General features: G+C 36.9%; 1 protein-coding gene across 2 annotated transcripts in view; it reads right to left on the bottom strand.

Moving 5' to 3' along the window:
- The window catches only part of KAT6A (lysine acetyltransferase 6A), a 123887-nt gene that overhangs the window by 105529 nt on the left and 2165 nt on the right, over positions 1–16193 (bottom strand). Inside the window, exons 2-3 of one of the 2 annotated variants that reach the window (XM_006097057.3) lie at positions 15151–15238; positions 13930–14839 (exon numbers count right to left, since the gene is read on the bottom strand). In XM_006097057.3, the coding sequence (XP_006097119.1) occupies positions 13930–14529 (600 nt within the window). In that variant the 5' untranslated portion in view covers positions 14530–14839; positions 15151–15238. The remainder of the gene's footprint in view (positions 1–13929; positions 14840–15150; positions 15239–16193) is intronic. The other variant, XM_023760851.1, reaches the window with a different exon arrangement.

Genomic DNA, 16193 nt, shown 5'->3' with positions numbered 1-16193 from the left:
TGATGGCGCCAACCCACTTGTAAAGCATTCAAATAGAGTAAAAGATGAGCCCTGCCAGCGTGGCTCAGTGGTTGAGTGTTGACCTATGAACCAGGAGCTCAGGGTTCGATTCCCAGTCAGGGCACATGCCTGGGTTGTGCACTCGATCCCCAGTGTGGGGTGTGCAGGAGGGAGCTGATCAATGATTCTCTCTTATCATTAACCCTTTGAGTGCCAACCAATATCCTAGGAACTATGCTAAAATTGCCAAGGCATTTTTGCTAATTTTACAGCAGTTTAGGAAAAAAATTATGAATCGCAAGTAAATGAAGTTACATATTCAATATCTTCCACAAAATTGTCATCTTCACAGCAAGAATTGACATATTTAGCAATATCATCATCACTAATAAAAGCAGACTTAGAACTGGACCCTGCAGGAGGAGCGCAGTAGCGATCCTGGCACTTTTGGCGAAAGACAGGAGGAGCGCGATCGCCCTCCCCGGCACTCTAAGGGTTAATGTTTCTATATCTCTCTCTCTCCCCCCCTCTCCCTTCCTCTCTGAAATCACTAAAAATATTTTTTTTTAAAAAAAAAGAGAGTAAAAGATGAGTTTTTACTGAAAATTACATATATAAAATCCCAAACAGACAAAAGCAGGTATTCAACAGCAACTAAAAGCTGGAGCTTACACAGTACATTTACTAAAGCCTTGATGCTCTTTCAAATGAGGGTTGAGAGCAACAGGCAGCCTAGGATGGCAGCAACAAGAGCAAAAAGGGCCAATATCAAGTGACAACAGTTGTGGTTTTCATGCTGGCCACCTTACAGCCTTCTTAATGATATACTTTGTTAGTGCTCTAAATTTGAAGTTCTTTGTTTAAAATCTTGGGCTATTCTTATGCAATGAGAAGGATGTGTTTACCTCTGCCACTACTGCTGTTACCCTGTAGAATAATTCTTCAGGTAAAACATATCCTTTCTTCTACCATTAAAAAGAAAAAAGATAAATGTATCCTGCTGGCTTGGAGGTTACCCTATCACATACCTTAGCCATATAAAATGCTAATGAATGTTTACTGGGGAGAGTAGTGACTTTAAAACCAAGTTCTAAAAGTTAGACATGTGCCGAAACCGGTTTGGCTCAGTGGATAGAGCGTCGGCCTGCGGACTAAAAGGTCCCGGGTTCAATTCCGGTCAAGGGCATGTGCCTGGGTTGCGGGCACGTCCCCAGTGGGGGATGTGCAGGAGGCAGCTGGTCAATGTTTCTCTCTCATAGATGTTTCTGACTCTCTATCTCTCTCCCTTCCTCTGTGAAAAATCAATAAAATATATTAAAAAATAAATAAATAAAAAAATAAAAGTTAGACATGTGATTTGGTATTTTATTCATATTCAATTAAACATTTATTATGGGCCTATGTTTTGCTTCTAGGCCTTTGTACATGCTGTCCCCTTGGCAGGAACAACTCTTTCCCACCCCACCCATGTGCTTCCCCACCTCACTAACCTCTAACATGTAACTTCCTTTGAGAAGATTTCCCTAACATCTCCCACCCACTGTGTTTCCACCGCACTGTTTTATCCCATCAGAGAACTTACCACTGTGTGTTAATCACAGGGACTATATTTCCTTTACTCATGACCTAATCACTATGTTGGCACCTGGAAGATGTTCCATAAATACCTGTACAGTATACCACACATCGTGCTAGATAAACAGGTATACAAAGGTGAAAAACAAGATCCTAAATTCAATGTCTAATAGGAGAGGCTAACGCATACAATGTAAAGCAAGCTATGATGGAGTTATGTACAAGATAGGAGGGGCATAAAGAGAACTGAATCAGCTTGGAAGCAGGATAGGTGGAAGAAAGGGAAGAAAGCAGCAGAAAGAGTATATGCCTAAACCAGTGGTTCTCAACCTTCTGGCCCTTTAAATACAGTTCCTCATGTTGTGACCCAACCATAAAATTATTTTCGTTGCTACTTCATAACTGTAATGTTGCTACTGTTATGAATCGTAATGTAAATATCTGATATGCAGGATGGTCTTAGGCGACCCCTGTGAAAGGGTCGTTCGACCGCCAAAGGGGTCGGGACCCACAGGTTGAGAACTGCTGGCCTAAACTAAGTCTGCAAGGTTAAATTAGTGGTAGTTGGTGACAAAGAGGGAAAGAATGATCATTCCAATGAGAGATAAACATAGAAGCAAGAGAAAATAAAAATGAGGTGGATCTGAGGAACTGTAAGTAGTTTGAAATACACAGTTCTAAAACCTTAGTAAGCATCTGATTCCAAAGGAGGAAGAGCTTATCAACATACAAGTTGCTGGACCTCACACCCAGTTTGTGAAATGATAGGCCGGGAATATGGCCCCAAAATTTGCATTTCAAACAAGTTTTCAGGTGACACTACTGCTACTTCTAGTCCCAGGACCACACTTGGAGAGCCACTGGTATAGTGGAACATAGAGAGCATATAAAAATATAGTAGTAGACAAGTTTGAAACAATGCAGGGGGTAAAGAAGCAAGTTAAAAATCACATACTAGTCCTGGCTGGTTTGGCTCAGTGGATAGAGTGTCGGCCTGCGGACTGAAGGGTCCCGGGTTTGATTCCAGTTAAGGGCACATGCCCAGGTTGTGGGCTCGATCCCCAGTGTGGGGGTGTGCAGGAGGCAGCCGATTGGTGATTCTCTCTCATCACTGATGTTTCTATCTCTCTCCCCCTCTCCCTTCCTCTCTGAAATAAATTTTTTTAAAAAAATTTTTTTAAATCACATACCATGCCATGGAACTTGGCACTGAAGGGTTTTAAGAAGTAATTTTAATTTTAGAAAGATGATAATAATAGCTAATATTTATAGAGCACAGGACTTCATGTATTCTGTACTGCCCAGCAGCTACTAGCCATATGCTGCTATTTCAATTAAATTACAATTAAATAAAATTTAAAATTTAATTCTTCAGTCAACCAACCACATTTCAAGAGCTGGCTACTGTACTGAGCACAGATAAAGATTATGCTATTATCGCACAAAGCTCGATTAGACAGCACTGGTGTGTATTTACTCATTAAATCTTGACAACTTCATTATGAGATAGGCACTGCATAGTCCCCATTTTATAGAAAGAAATGTGGCAAAGAAAGATTAAACAAATTATCCAACGTCATAAAACAAGTAGTGCTAATATGAGATCCAAATCCAGATAGTCTGGATCTTGAGCCTGTGTTCTTAATTGTGTTTTAATACAATCATTTTTGGCAGTAATGGGAACTGGAGGAAAACTATGATGGAGGAAGGAAAACCAATGTGGAAGCTACTAGGGTAAATCAGGAGAGAAATGACAAGAACCTACACTAAAAAAGTAGCAGCTAAAATGGGGAAGAGGTTAATTAAAAGAGATGTTACAGAAGTAGGAAAAATGGGGATGAACCCTGGCAGGTGTGACTCAGTTGGTTAGAGTGTCCTCCCACATCCTGAAAGGTGGAGGGTTTGATTCCTGGTCAAGGCATATACTCAGGTTGCAGATTCGGGATGCATACGGGAGGCAACTGGCTGATGTTTCTCTCTCTCTCTCTCCTTTCCTCTCTCTAAAATTGATTAAAAACAAACAAACAAACAAACATCCTCTGCTGAGGATTTTAAAAAAAAAAGTTGGGGATGAACTAGAACTGAATCCAAAAGAGGTGCAAATAAGGTATAGGAGATAACTAGTAATCAGAGTCAATGGCAATGTCTCCCACCACAGTAAGAAATCAGAAGAGCAAGTTGGAGGAGGGTGATAAATTCCACCTGGGTCATCATGAATTTGGAGTGACTGGGATAAGACACCACATAGTGAAAGAGATGTCCGGAGTGAAAAAGAGATATTTGGATTCAGATATGAATTTAATATAGAGGAGATAAGTCTAGAGGTAACTCAGAAAAGTTGAAACAATTAAGTGGGCAAAGAACAGAACCTTAGGGACTCCAACAAGTAAGACTTTTTGAAAGGCAAAAGATAAAAAGCCAGTAACTAAAAATTAATTACCAGAAAAATGGAAGGAGCAGGGAAAGACACCTAGGAAGATAGAATTATCCCAGAGGTCAAATGAGGAGAGACTATGGTCAACAAGTTCTAAATGCTAAAAGACAAAAACTGAAAACTGTTCACAAGTCCTCTTAATGGTGCTCAAGGAACAAAGGCCAGATTACAACGTATTTGGAATGAATATAGCCTTTTTTTAAAAAAGAAGCAGCAGCTTCAAAATGAAGGGAAGGAGACAGAGTGTAGATGGAGAGAAGGATCTGAAGTGGTTTTTGATTGTTTTTATTTTAATTTGACACTTCCCCATCTTAAGGGGCAAAGAGTGATGGAACAAGCCCCCTGAGATAGGAGAGAACAGGATCCTGCACATAAATGGAAAGATTAGCTCTAGACAAGACACTTCTTTTACATCCTCTGAAAAGGTAGCAAGGGGGTAACAATAAGTACAGATGTATTTAGGTTAGTGTGGGAAGGTATAAGTTGAATGAGCTCATTTGGCCACAAAGATTCTATTTGAAGAAGTAGGATATGGCAGTGTCTGTTAAAAATGAGAAAGGCAAAAGGGTTGGAGGAAATATTGAACTGCTGCAAGAGAACAAGACTACAGACACAGACATACATCCCCAAGCAGACAGCAGAGCTAAGATTAGAGGTCACATATTTCTAAGTGACACCCCACCACATGGTTTGTGCAATTTTCATCAAAATGATAAACCGCCCCAAATAGGAGCAGAGAGAGAAAATGGTTGGCTTAATTTCAAGGTTTGGGTTTATCGATTAGATACAAGAGTAAAGTAACTAAAGTGATAAACCAGAATGCCAAGTAACTAGAAGAAAAGGCAACCTTGAGTGGTGGGCACCCACTGGAATCACATAGGGGACCCTTCTTGAAACTATGTACTGTCTGAGACCTTGATGAAATAAAAGAGCAAGTGCAGTTGGAATTAGTAGAGAAAGGTCAGGGCAGTTATGGTCAGGGAGTAGGATAAAAGAGAATTTCGGTTTCCGAAGTACACTGTCCTGGATTCAAAGTGTGCTCATGAAAGGAAGTGTGATGTTTTTTCCTGTATTTGTCTGAATTTCCATTATTAGGTAAAAAGTAGCTACTCCTTCTGTCCCCTAACTTCCTAAGCCACTTCCCATTATACTAGAGATGTTGGTTCTAGCATTAGAACAGTGGTTCTCAAGCCTGGCTATAAGATGCACACGAAGACTTAAAACAAAACTGAAATCTGGACCCCACTGCTAGAGTATAATTTAATTGGTTTTGTCTTTACTATTTTAAGGCTCCTCTGGCAATTCTAAAGTGGATTTAGTGTCAAGACCACTGCTTTAGAAAGAACAGGGCTTTAGATTTATGTAATAAAATTCAAGAAAACTGACTCGCATGAGAAGAATTGTGATAACTAAAGCAGGAAAACAGTGAAAGAGGATCTAAACTGGTATTTAAAGATGTCCCAAATAGAAAAGTTGGAAAACCATTAAAGCACAGCATCACATTCAATACAAACAAAATGTAATGTTTCCAAGAGTTCTGTTACAGGCTCTAGAAAATTTAAGAGTTAAATGCTTCACTGCAGGTCAATGACTAAGAAAAAAGAAAAATCCGCACTCTACTAAGCAGAAAGAATTGAAAACCAACATTTAACACCAGCTCTCCTAGGTCAAGGACAGTTCACAATTCCTCCGAGGAAAAAGCAGCCTACAATATAAGCATAATAACTTCCCACATACATGGAATCCACCTCTCCAGCACAAGAAGTAAACAGCAAAGGAATCAGCTGTCTTTCACACAAAGATTTTCAGTTTTTAGCTCCCAGATGTTCTTTCTACATTATTTTCTCCTTAACAAGTTTTACCAATAGTCTTAAAACCACCAATCTCTATATATAAAAGGCTAATATGCAAAGTGTTCCCTCGGGAGTTCGACCAGGAGTTCGATCACTCTCAATGATGTGCGCTGATTACCAGGGGGCGGCGCAGAACGAAGGAAGGCCCCAGCCAGCAGCTGAAAGGAAGGCCCCGATCGGCCCTGATCACCAGCCAGGTCTAGGGACCCTACCAATACACAATTTCATGCACTGGGCCTCTAGTTATTTTATAAATAACTGAGCCCAATCTAACCTTTATTTGCCACTATTCTAATATATGTGCTAAGTTTTATGACAAGTAATGCAGAGATAAACTGTTACTATAAAATAAAAATGGCAAACATGATGTTATCTACTACCATCCCTTTAAGATTTGAGTACTAGTATTACAATCACCCAGAATCAACCAAAGACTGAGAAAGAGCGATCAGGCTATCAATCCCCAGAAGGAAAGTAGGGGAGGGAGGGAGTAAGGGGAAGAGATCAACCGAAGGACTTGTATACATGTATATAAGCCAAACCAATGGACATGGACAACAGGGGGATGGGAGCATGAGTGTTGGGGGGGGGGGGGTAGGTTGGGGGTTAATGGGGCGGATGAAGACACATTTGTAATACCTTAATAAAAAAAATTTTAAAAAGATACTATCCTAGCTAATAAAGGTGGAATATGCTAATTGACCCTCACACCATCGCAAAGATGGCAGCACCCACAGCCAATAAGGAGGGAATATGCTAATTGACTGCCCTGCCCTCAAAAGATGGTGGCACCCACAGCAAATGAGGGAATATGCTAATTGACTGTCACGCCCTCAAACATGGAGGCACCCACAGCCACAAGATGGCCGGCAGAGGAGGGCAGTTGTGGGCGATCAGGCTGGTAGGGGAGCAGTTAGGCGTTCATCAGGCTGGCAGGGGAGTGGTTAAGGGGCAATCAGGCAGGCGAGCGGTTGGGAGCCAGCAGTCCCGGATTGTGAGAGGGATGTCCCAGATTGGCGAGGGTACAGGCTAGGCTGAGGGACACCCAACACCCCCCCAACCCCCCGTGCATGAAATTCGGGCCTCTAGTATATACATAACAATGAATGATAAACTATATACTTTTATTGTTGTTGCTTACTGATTTGAGATAGAGACAAACATCTATTTGTTGTTTCATTTACTTATGCATTTATTGGCTGGTTCTTGTATGTGCCCTGACTGGAGATTGAACCCGCACTCTTGACATATTGGGATGATGCTCTAACCAACTGAGTTACCCAGCCAGGGCCCAAACTGTATACACCGAATCCACCCATACTTAATGCCTTTAATAAGAATTATTTCACAGATTAATAGAAAACCAGTGGGGGTGTGCAGGAGGCAGCTGATCTGTGTTTCTCTCTCATCAATGTTTCTGGCTCTCTATTCCTCTCTGTAAAAAATCAATAAAATATATTTTAAAAAATATATATAATAATAAGGCAGCAAGTATAAAGAAAAAGACAATGGCCCTGACCAGTTTGGCTCAGTGGCTAGAGCGTCGGCCTGTGGACTGAAGAGTCCCAGGTTCGATTCCGGTCAAGAGCATGTACCTTGGTTGCGGGCACATCCCCAGAAGGGGGTGTGCAGGAGGCAGCTGATCGATGTTTCTCTCTCATCGATGTTTCTAACTCTCTATCCCTCTCCCTTCCTCTCTGTAAAAAATCAATAAAATATATTTTTAAAAAAAAAAAAGAAAAAGACAATGTATTTTGCATACATTCATTTTACATTTGGTGTTTTATGAGAAGCAATAATAAAAATTTTTATTATTTAATGTTATTAAAGGGCTATTACATAAATATATTATGCCTATAAAACTTAACCTTGTGAAGTTCTTTTAAAACTTCATTAAGAAAGTACATGTTAAAGCACTCAGAACAATGCCCAATACATTGTTAGCCTTTAACAAATGTTAGCTATTGATAGGTTTCTATAAGCAACTGCTTATATTCTCTTAACTTGCTGATATGGGGCAAAGAAAGAGGTGAAGATGCATAGATCATCTAGATCTCTATTCCTAAAGCAATTTGTGGTATATGATGTTTTTATTAATTTCTTCTCTTTATTTCATCCATTTATTAGAAGTTACCCCATGACAGAGTAAAGGTCAGTGGTTCCCAACCTTTTTTTGGCCATGCCCTACCTAAGCATCTCTAAAAATCCTGATGCCCCCCTGTGATATATAATTCTTCAAAAAGTGAACTCCTATTCACATGAAGGAAGCCTAAAAGGCCATTAACTTGGTCTAAACAAGCTTCCAAAGAACACAGCATCCAAGAAAGAGAAAAATAAAAGAGTGAAATTACAGTTGAAGTACTGAGGAAGAAATCACTAAGAAATTGTTTAAAAAAAAATAGTAATATGAAGTGATATGAAAAAATAGCAAGTTTCAAAACATATAATAGAGAACTGAAATGCATAAATGTCACAATATGTATTTATATACTGTATATAAAGACCCTAGAACCATAATACAAAAAATTCACTGTTAATAACTCATTCTCAAATTGCCCCCTTTAAAATCAAATTGCGCCCCCTGTAGAGCATGTGCCCCACATTGGGAACCACTGTTCTAAGTATATAAGAAATGTTTAGATATGTGCATTAGAGTTTTGGGTATAGTAGTTTTGGTTAGCAATGACTAAACCAAAGGTTGTTCAGTGGCTCAAATTTTCTTTCAGGGTATGTTATGGGCTGAAAATTAACAAAATACACAGAGCTCATAGGCTAATTAGAAGACCAAAAAATATCTATAGAGTTGATTGTACTTAAACATATGTTGCATTACAAACATCTCTGCCAGAGTTACTTTTAAATTTATGTTTGTCTTTTTTATTTGAATAAGTCTACTGAGACAGTCAGTTCCCAAGCACATCTATACTTAATCTACACCTCAATGACTTATTAATAACAAATTTTTAATTTCTCAGGCTGCAGAACATTTAGACTCACCAAAAAAATGGTATAATGTAAAAAATGTGTAAAAAATTGTAATTATCGAGATCAATCAGTTGCAAACTCAGTAACATTACAAAATGTACATTATCCATGTCATTATGTCTTTACAATGATGCAAAAAATAAGGTCCACTACATAAGGTTAGGATAATTTTCTCTAAAATAATCCTTCTTTACTTAAAGACTGCTATGTCAGCATCGTCCTCCATTCCTATCTCCATGATATAAGAATAAAAACTTGCCGAACCGGTTTGGCTCAGTGGATAGAGCGTCGGCCTGCGGACTCAAGGGTCCCGGGTTCGATTCCGGTCAAGGGCATGTACCTTGGTTGCGGGCACATCCCCACTGGGGGGCGTGCAGGAGGCAACTGATCGATGTTTCTCTCTCATCGATGTTTCTAGCTCTCTGTCCCTCTCCCTTCTTCTCTGTGAAAAATCAATAAAATATATTTAAAAAAAAAAAAGGAATAAAAACTTGTTACCCTAGCCAGTAGCTCAATTGGTTGTCATCCCAATACATCAAGGTTGTGGGTTGATCCCCCAGTCAACCCACATACAAGAATCAACCAATGAATGCACAAATAAGTGAAAAACAAATCTCCCTCTCTCTCTCTCTCTCTCTCTCTCTCTCTCTAAATCAATAAACAAAAGAATTAAAACTTGTAATTTAAAAAAGTTTCCCCCAAAATAGCTTCCCAATAATACAAAATACACTTGCTTACATACTCATAAAAAAATCTTATACTAGTATACTTTAAATTGAAATATTTTTCCCACTTATTTACTATTAATTTATCTCTTCTCAACATTTTTGTAGCATCTTTTGCTTTCGGATGGTTTGAGTTGGTTTTTTGTTTTGTTTTGTTTTGTTTTGTATTTTAAGTGCATGCCATCCCTGAATTTAACAGCACAAATAATTATGAAAGAGTAATTGTTCATAGCAACAGGATATCTAAATATAAAGCTTAAAAATATAAACAATTTTATAACATGTAAAATGTGAAACAATTTTACTATAAATTATAGGCCATTTCCAAATAGTTAAATCAAAACTTTTATCATTTTTAACACTCAGTAACGTGAAAACATATTTCCACTCTAACCAGCATCCCTACACCAAAAATCTAACTTCCCACTTATTCCATGAATTTAAAATGCCAAATTCCAGTAACAAAATAATCTGGACTCTATATTGTCTGCCTTAATCTCTGACAAAGCCTACATCCTAAATGCACTGTTCATGGTAAGCATCTAAATGTTGACTGAATAAATGAAGTAATTGAGCAAATTATCTTGTAGTAATATTTATATTTCAAAAAGAAAGAAATATACAAGGAAGAAATTGTTATTTAAGCCAGTTACACATTATCACCCTCACCTATATCCCACAGTTTAAGGCAGCGGTTCTCAACCTATGGGTCGCGACCCCTTTGGCGGTCGAACGACCCTTTCACAGGGGTCGCCTAAGACCATCCTGCATATCAGATATTTACATTACGATTCATAACAGTAGCAACATTACAGTTATGAAGTAGCAACGAAAATAATTTTATGGTTGGGTCACAACATGAGGAACTGTATTTAAAGGGCCAGAAAGTTGAGAACCACTGGTTTAAGGGAAAGCAACACTCTGTCCCAAATGAAAGCACTCTATTACAGCCATGCATTCAATCCCATTCTGCAAATGATAAAATTTTAGTGACAACTAAGATAAAAATTAATAAGATTAGAAATTATTTTTTAAGAAAAGAATAAAACAAAACGTTATATAGACAAGCTATTTTTTTATGGACCATAGGTATACAAAACTAGATTATTCATAATCTCTAGTTTCTTATACATTCTTATCACTGGTTCAAAGTCAGTTTTAGAATTTATTCTATGATAGAAAGAGAGAAAAAAGGGCACAGTGAATGCAGTGAGGGAGGAATGTGTCCTTTCACAATTAGAGAATATGCTATTAATACAAAGAACATTCATAATTATGTATTTGAGTGCAGTGATAGGCATTATACATAACTCCCAAGAAGCAGTAAGTATAGCTATTATATAATAAATCTGCAGTCAGACTGCCCAAGTTCAAATTCTAGCTCTGTCACCTAATATTTGACTTGGACAAGGTACTGAATTTCTTTTATGCCTTAGTTTCTTCATCTGTAAAAAATAACAGTACCTACTCTCACTGAGTTGTATGAGGATTAAATGAGTTAATAAAGTTAGCTTTAAAGTAATGTCTAGCACACAGTAAAAACATGACTAATAAACTACTACAACCTAATGCTAGCTCAGATATTTCTCTAGAACATGGATAAAACTTTTAAATCATAGTATCCCACAGTTTCTCTTCACTATCAATGTGAAAACATACTTAAAGTTCAAGTGCCTAACAAAAACTCTTAAAATATTTCTACACAGCTTATCTCATTGAAAAGAGCAAAAACCACCCTCAGCTGCGGAAAATCTAACATACAGGTCTATAGTTCCTTCCAAAGGTTAAAATAGAAAAATAAATAAATAAATACAAAGTTAGAATTGATATAGAAAAAAGTAAAGAAGAACTTGCTCAAGTCACTCCATATAGTCCCTGAATTTCATCTCTCACCCCACAGCTGACCAGGCCAATATATATATTTGCATTCCACAGAAAGATAACACCATTTTAGTTTCAAGACATTTCAGTTTTAAGCAGAGTGCCTGACCCATATACCCCCAATACCTATTTGCTGAATTAATGCCTAAAAGTGAAGCTACTTCTGGCCTATATTTTCCTTTCTCCATCACTGTCAAAAATACATAATTTTTTTGAAAATATCTAAGTTTGTAACAGGAAGCCAATCAATTCTACACAAGAATCCATTGGCTAGTTTAAAAAAGAGGAAGGAAAGTAGTTAAAATACAATAAAAGAAGACATACACTGTTATCTGTTTAGAGGAGGAATAATTCCTCACCCTAGAGTTCACTGTATTATAATTTTGAATATGAGCTTTTCATATCTTCAGGGAAAGTCACTCAGGAAATTCACCACTGAAAATAAGGCTAATTTAAAAATACAGATCCTATCAACTCTAATTTTGTAGATACTATCATGAAACTAGTTTTCCAAGACTAGTACACATTCATAGAAGTCTGCTCAATGAAACTCAATTTTCCCAAATGTATACTACAAATTTAGTTACTTCGGTTAATAACACTACATATTTTAAAGTTAGTAACCAAAAACACATTTCTAACCAAAGCACACCAACAGATCTCTAAACTCAGCTCAGCTGCAAAATAAGGATTGTTGGGTTAGGTGGTTCCCAAGGTCCCTTTGAAAAGTAAAACCCTAGGATAATAGGACTCAGATTTGTCCTACACTGCACTGCACTACACTGACTGACTACCTTTTAAAAATATGGCTAAATATTTTTTAAAATTAAAATATCTAACTCAAGCAAGGGAAATTATAATACAAGCAAGCAACCAGGTGTTCTAACAAGAATTTATAATACCCAATTCACAGATATAACACTGAATTCATTCTAAACTACAAATTATTCTGTTTCCATGCGATTATTAACTTGTACACCATTAAAAACAGTTGTAGGTATCAATTGTTATATTTCAATTCATTTCAGCCATATGTCATTAAGAAATAGTTCTCACAGATAAGAGTTCTTACAACACTGAACAGAATAAAGCATTTTAGTCATTTTTCCACCTTGAATATTCAGTAACACTCTTAATAAATGCTCAAATGATACAGAGCCATTTTATGAAAGTGATTCACTATCAGAATCATTATAAGGGTAATAACAGTAAGATAATGTTTCTATTTCAAAGTTTCTATAAGTTCACAGAGAAAATTTAACAATAAAATAGATCGCTAAAAACTTCAAAGAAAAATACTGTTAATTTTCAATTGTTATTTAAACAAAATTCTATAGGTGAGATTTATTAACTGCAGTAAATTTAGATCAAATCTTAAATATTTTATACAGGGTGTGGCAAAAGTAGGTTTAAAGCTGTTCATATGGAAAATAATTAGTAAATACTATAAGAATAAACTCTTTTGCATATTCACAACTATAAGCCTACTTTTGCCACACCCTATATTCAATGTTAACTTTACAATCTTCTGATCCTAGAAGCAGACTCCTTGATCTTAAGCAAAATGAAGAGTATTTTACTATTGTATACAAGGTGTACAACAACTTAAATTACTACCACTTTCCACAGAACTACAATTCAGAGCAATTGAGATAAATATACAGCTAGGACACTAGGTCAATATAAGAAAACAGCTATTAACAAAATTCTCTTCTCCTCATCCCCAAATATCTACTTAAGGACCAAAATTTACTGTTAAGAAGACATACTTCCAACTGCACAAAAATAACAGCATAAAACAAAGCACAGGAAGGTATATCATCTGTGAATCAAAACTCCCAACTCCCCAGAACTTTACTAATACATATAGGATACTATATTCCTGACCAATGTAGTTACACCTGTCATAAATAATATTTAGGACTCATTATAAGCAAAGAAATAATATACGACCAGAGGTTAGAATACAAACAGGAAAAATAAAAATTGCAAAATTTGCTTAGCTATTACTATGGGTCAGGAGAATCAGTCTCATTCCTATCTACTGATAATCTGCAACAAAAATGGAAAAAAAGAAAGAATACAGGTTCTTAGAGCCACCTGCTTGTTTCAAATTCATTTCTCCAGCACCTGGTTGCTCATTAACTTCCAGCAGTACAGTATTATAAGAACTTTTATGCAACAATTTTAAAGTTGTATACCACTTTTTAATTCTAAACTAAATGTTGTGTTTTTTTTTAGGTAGATCAATAGTCTACACTTTAAATCTTATGTGTCGAACATTTCAAAGTATCAGAACAATTAGCATCTATTGAGTTCTCATACCTAGAACTCACCAGTAAAAAAACAGAGCTGATTATTTCACAAGTCTCCAAACACCAAACTTGTGTAACTTCTATATTACTTCCTAGAAATTGGACTTTGCAGCATAATACATAATCATCTCTATAAGCACTGATGCATATACCATTCTCACCTTATCCTTTTCATGTGGAAGGAGTGACACTGGAGGTAAAGAGGAAAGAGACTCACAACTCTCTTTCCCATCCACATTGGTTGCTTTAGTGTTAAGCCGATAAAGAGGTCCATCTTTGAGAAGTCTGCCATGGCCAATGGCACGTTTAATAGCCAATCGGAACTGCTGGTGAAAACCTGAGGCAGCACTGCCTCCAAATAATGCAGACACATCCTTCTGACCTTTCAAAAATCGTTCAATGCTTTTCAAAGTTGAGCCACCGGCCTCTGCCAAGCCATCCACCGCCCGCTTGATCAGTTTATTCCAATCTACATTTTGTTTATTGTCCAATTTTCCATGGTTTCGAGGTTTAGGAAGTGCTATTCGCCCAGGATTATCAGGATCTTTATAGGAATTGAGACCTTTATTTGAAACTTTTAAAATGGTTCCATCTTTAACACTCAACTCCAGTTGTTCTAAAACAGTTTTACGATCCAAGCCATGGGATGAAGACACTGCATTGCATATCCTTTCTTCTGAAGGGCGCTGTTTCTGCTTCTTCACTTTTTTGATGGCCTCCAAAATCCATTCCGTATACAGCGGGTTAGCGAGTTTTACCATGGTGAAGGATTCGTATATCCATAGAGTCGTTATCCCTTATCCTGATGCTGAGTAAGTTTTACACCATGGAAAACAACATTCTCGGAGGCTGGGAACCAGTTAACCATAGCATACAAGTTTTCTGGCCTAAGTCCTTCCTCCTTTCACAAAATAGAATGCCTCCCACTTTACTTTAGAAACCTAAATAACTTATTTGAAATGTTTTCAAGCTTCCCAATAGGTTTCTCATCAGCACCACATATGCGTCTCTTCATAAAGTTGTAAAAATTCAAGAACATCTCATTCCCAGCAGGAAAATGTGCATCTATGCCTGAAAAAAAATTAAAACAAAGTCAGTTTTCTATCAAGGCCCATTTTGTGAATAAGCTATAACTGAAGAAATATCCCGGTCTTTAAAAACAATCAAATAGTGTTTACTAAGCACCTGTAGAAGTTTTAATGTTTCTATCAACATTCCAAAACAATCATGTATGTAAACCACTGGGATAAAAATGAAAAGAAAAGAAAAAGCTGAATAATTAGGATACAATGAGAAAACAAAATGAGATGCACTATGAATGACCTTAGGCTACAAGTAACCAGAGGGTGCTAGCTGTTCTTTGCTCCACAATCTCTGCTCACCAGTCTATGAACTGAAACTCTTCCTTGACATCTTTCCCCAAGAAACTATTCAGCACTTCAACAAGTATCTGGATTAGTAGAAAGAATCCTGTAATGAAAGTAAGAGTGAATCTTCCATCTTTTAAAATTCCAGACATTCAGACTGGATAAAAACAGTCAATAAGAAAACCACTGAGAACATTTTAACTATTTCATGTATTAAAGAAACAACAAGTAGAATTTACACAGATCGCGTTCATATTTTAAATACATTACTTTAAACATTCCAAATGAAAACAAAAATAATACTGAAACTAGTTAAGTGTGAAAAGTACTTAAGGAATTTTTAAATAATCTAATTCCATTCAAATTTTAAGAATTACATGCCAATAGCTTCTCATAGCCAAACATTTTCAATATATTTGGAGGGAGTGTAACAACTGTCAAAATGTTTATAATTAATCTACAGACAAACCAGAAATGGGAAAGGCCCAGAACCACTGTGTTCAAATGCACACACTACAGATTTTGAAATGTACGGTATAGAAAAAAAAGAATTCCCTGTTTGTGGGTCTAAAGAGATCTCAGAGATTCAAGATTGCTGTCCGGAGATAAACATTAATAAGTAAAACACAAACATATAAATATACTGCCTTTCCCAGGATCAAAGTCATTATTCTTTCAGACAAAAGAAACTGGCAGACACAAATCTTTTTTAAAAATCACCAAAATAATGAAGTCTCAATCTAAATAACTCCTTTACTTTCAAAAAATAAATTTAACTTCAGTGTTTTTAGACCTCTGCTCTTATTCTGAGGAGCATTCACATTACAACATAAACAATGCTAAAGATATGCCTCCCACGGCAATTATTAAGAGTGAAAGAGTGACATTAAAATCCAAGGGAAACCCAAAGGAAATAGGGAAAGAAATCGGACTGCTAACCATGATAGGAAAGAAAAGGCTTAAAGGACTAGAAGGAAAGAGCCAAGGATAGTCGTAGTAGTATAGTGAGCTAGAAGAGCCCCTGAGAGCGCTCTATCCTGTCATTTGGGTGAGCGTCT

Source organism: Myotis lucifugus, unplaced genomic scaffold (genome assembly GCF_000147115.1).
Source record: "Myotis lucifugus unplaced genomic scaffold, Myoluc2.0 scaffold_194, whole genome shotgun sequence".
NCBI classification, from domain to species: domain Eukaryota; kingdom Metazoa; phylum Chordata; class Mammalia; order Chiroptera; family Vespertilionidae; genus Myotis; species Myotis lucifugus.
This window is presented reverse-complemented; position numbering and strand designations above follow the sequence as displayed.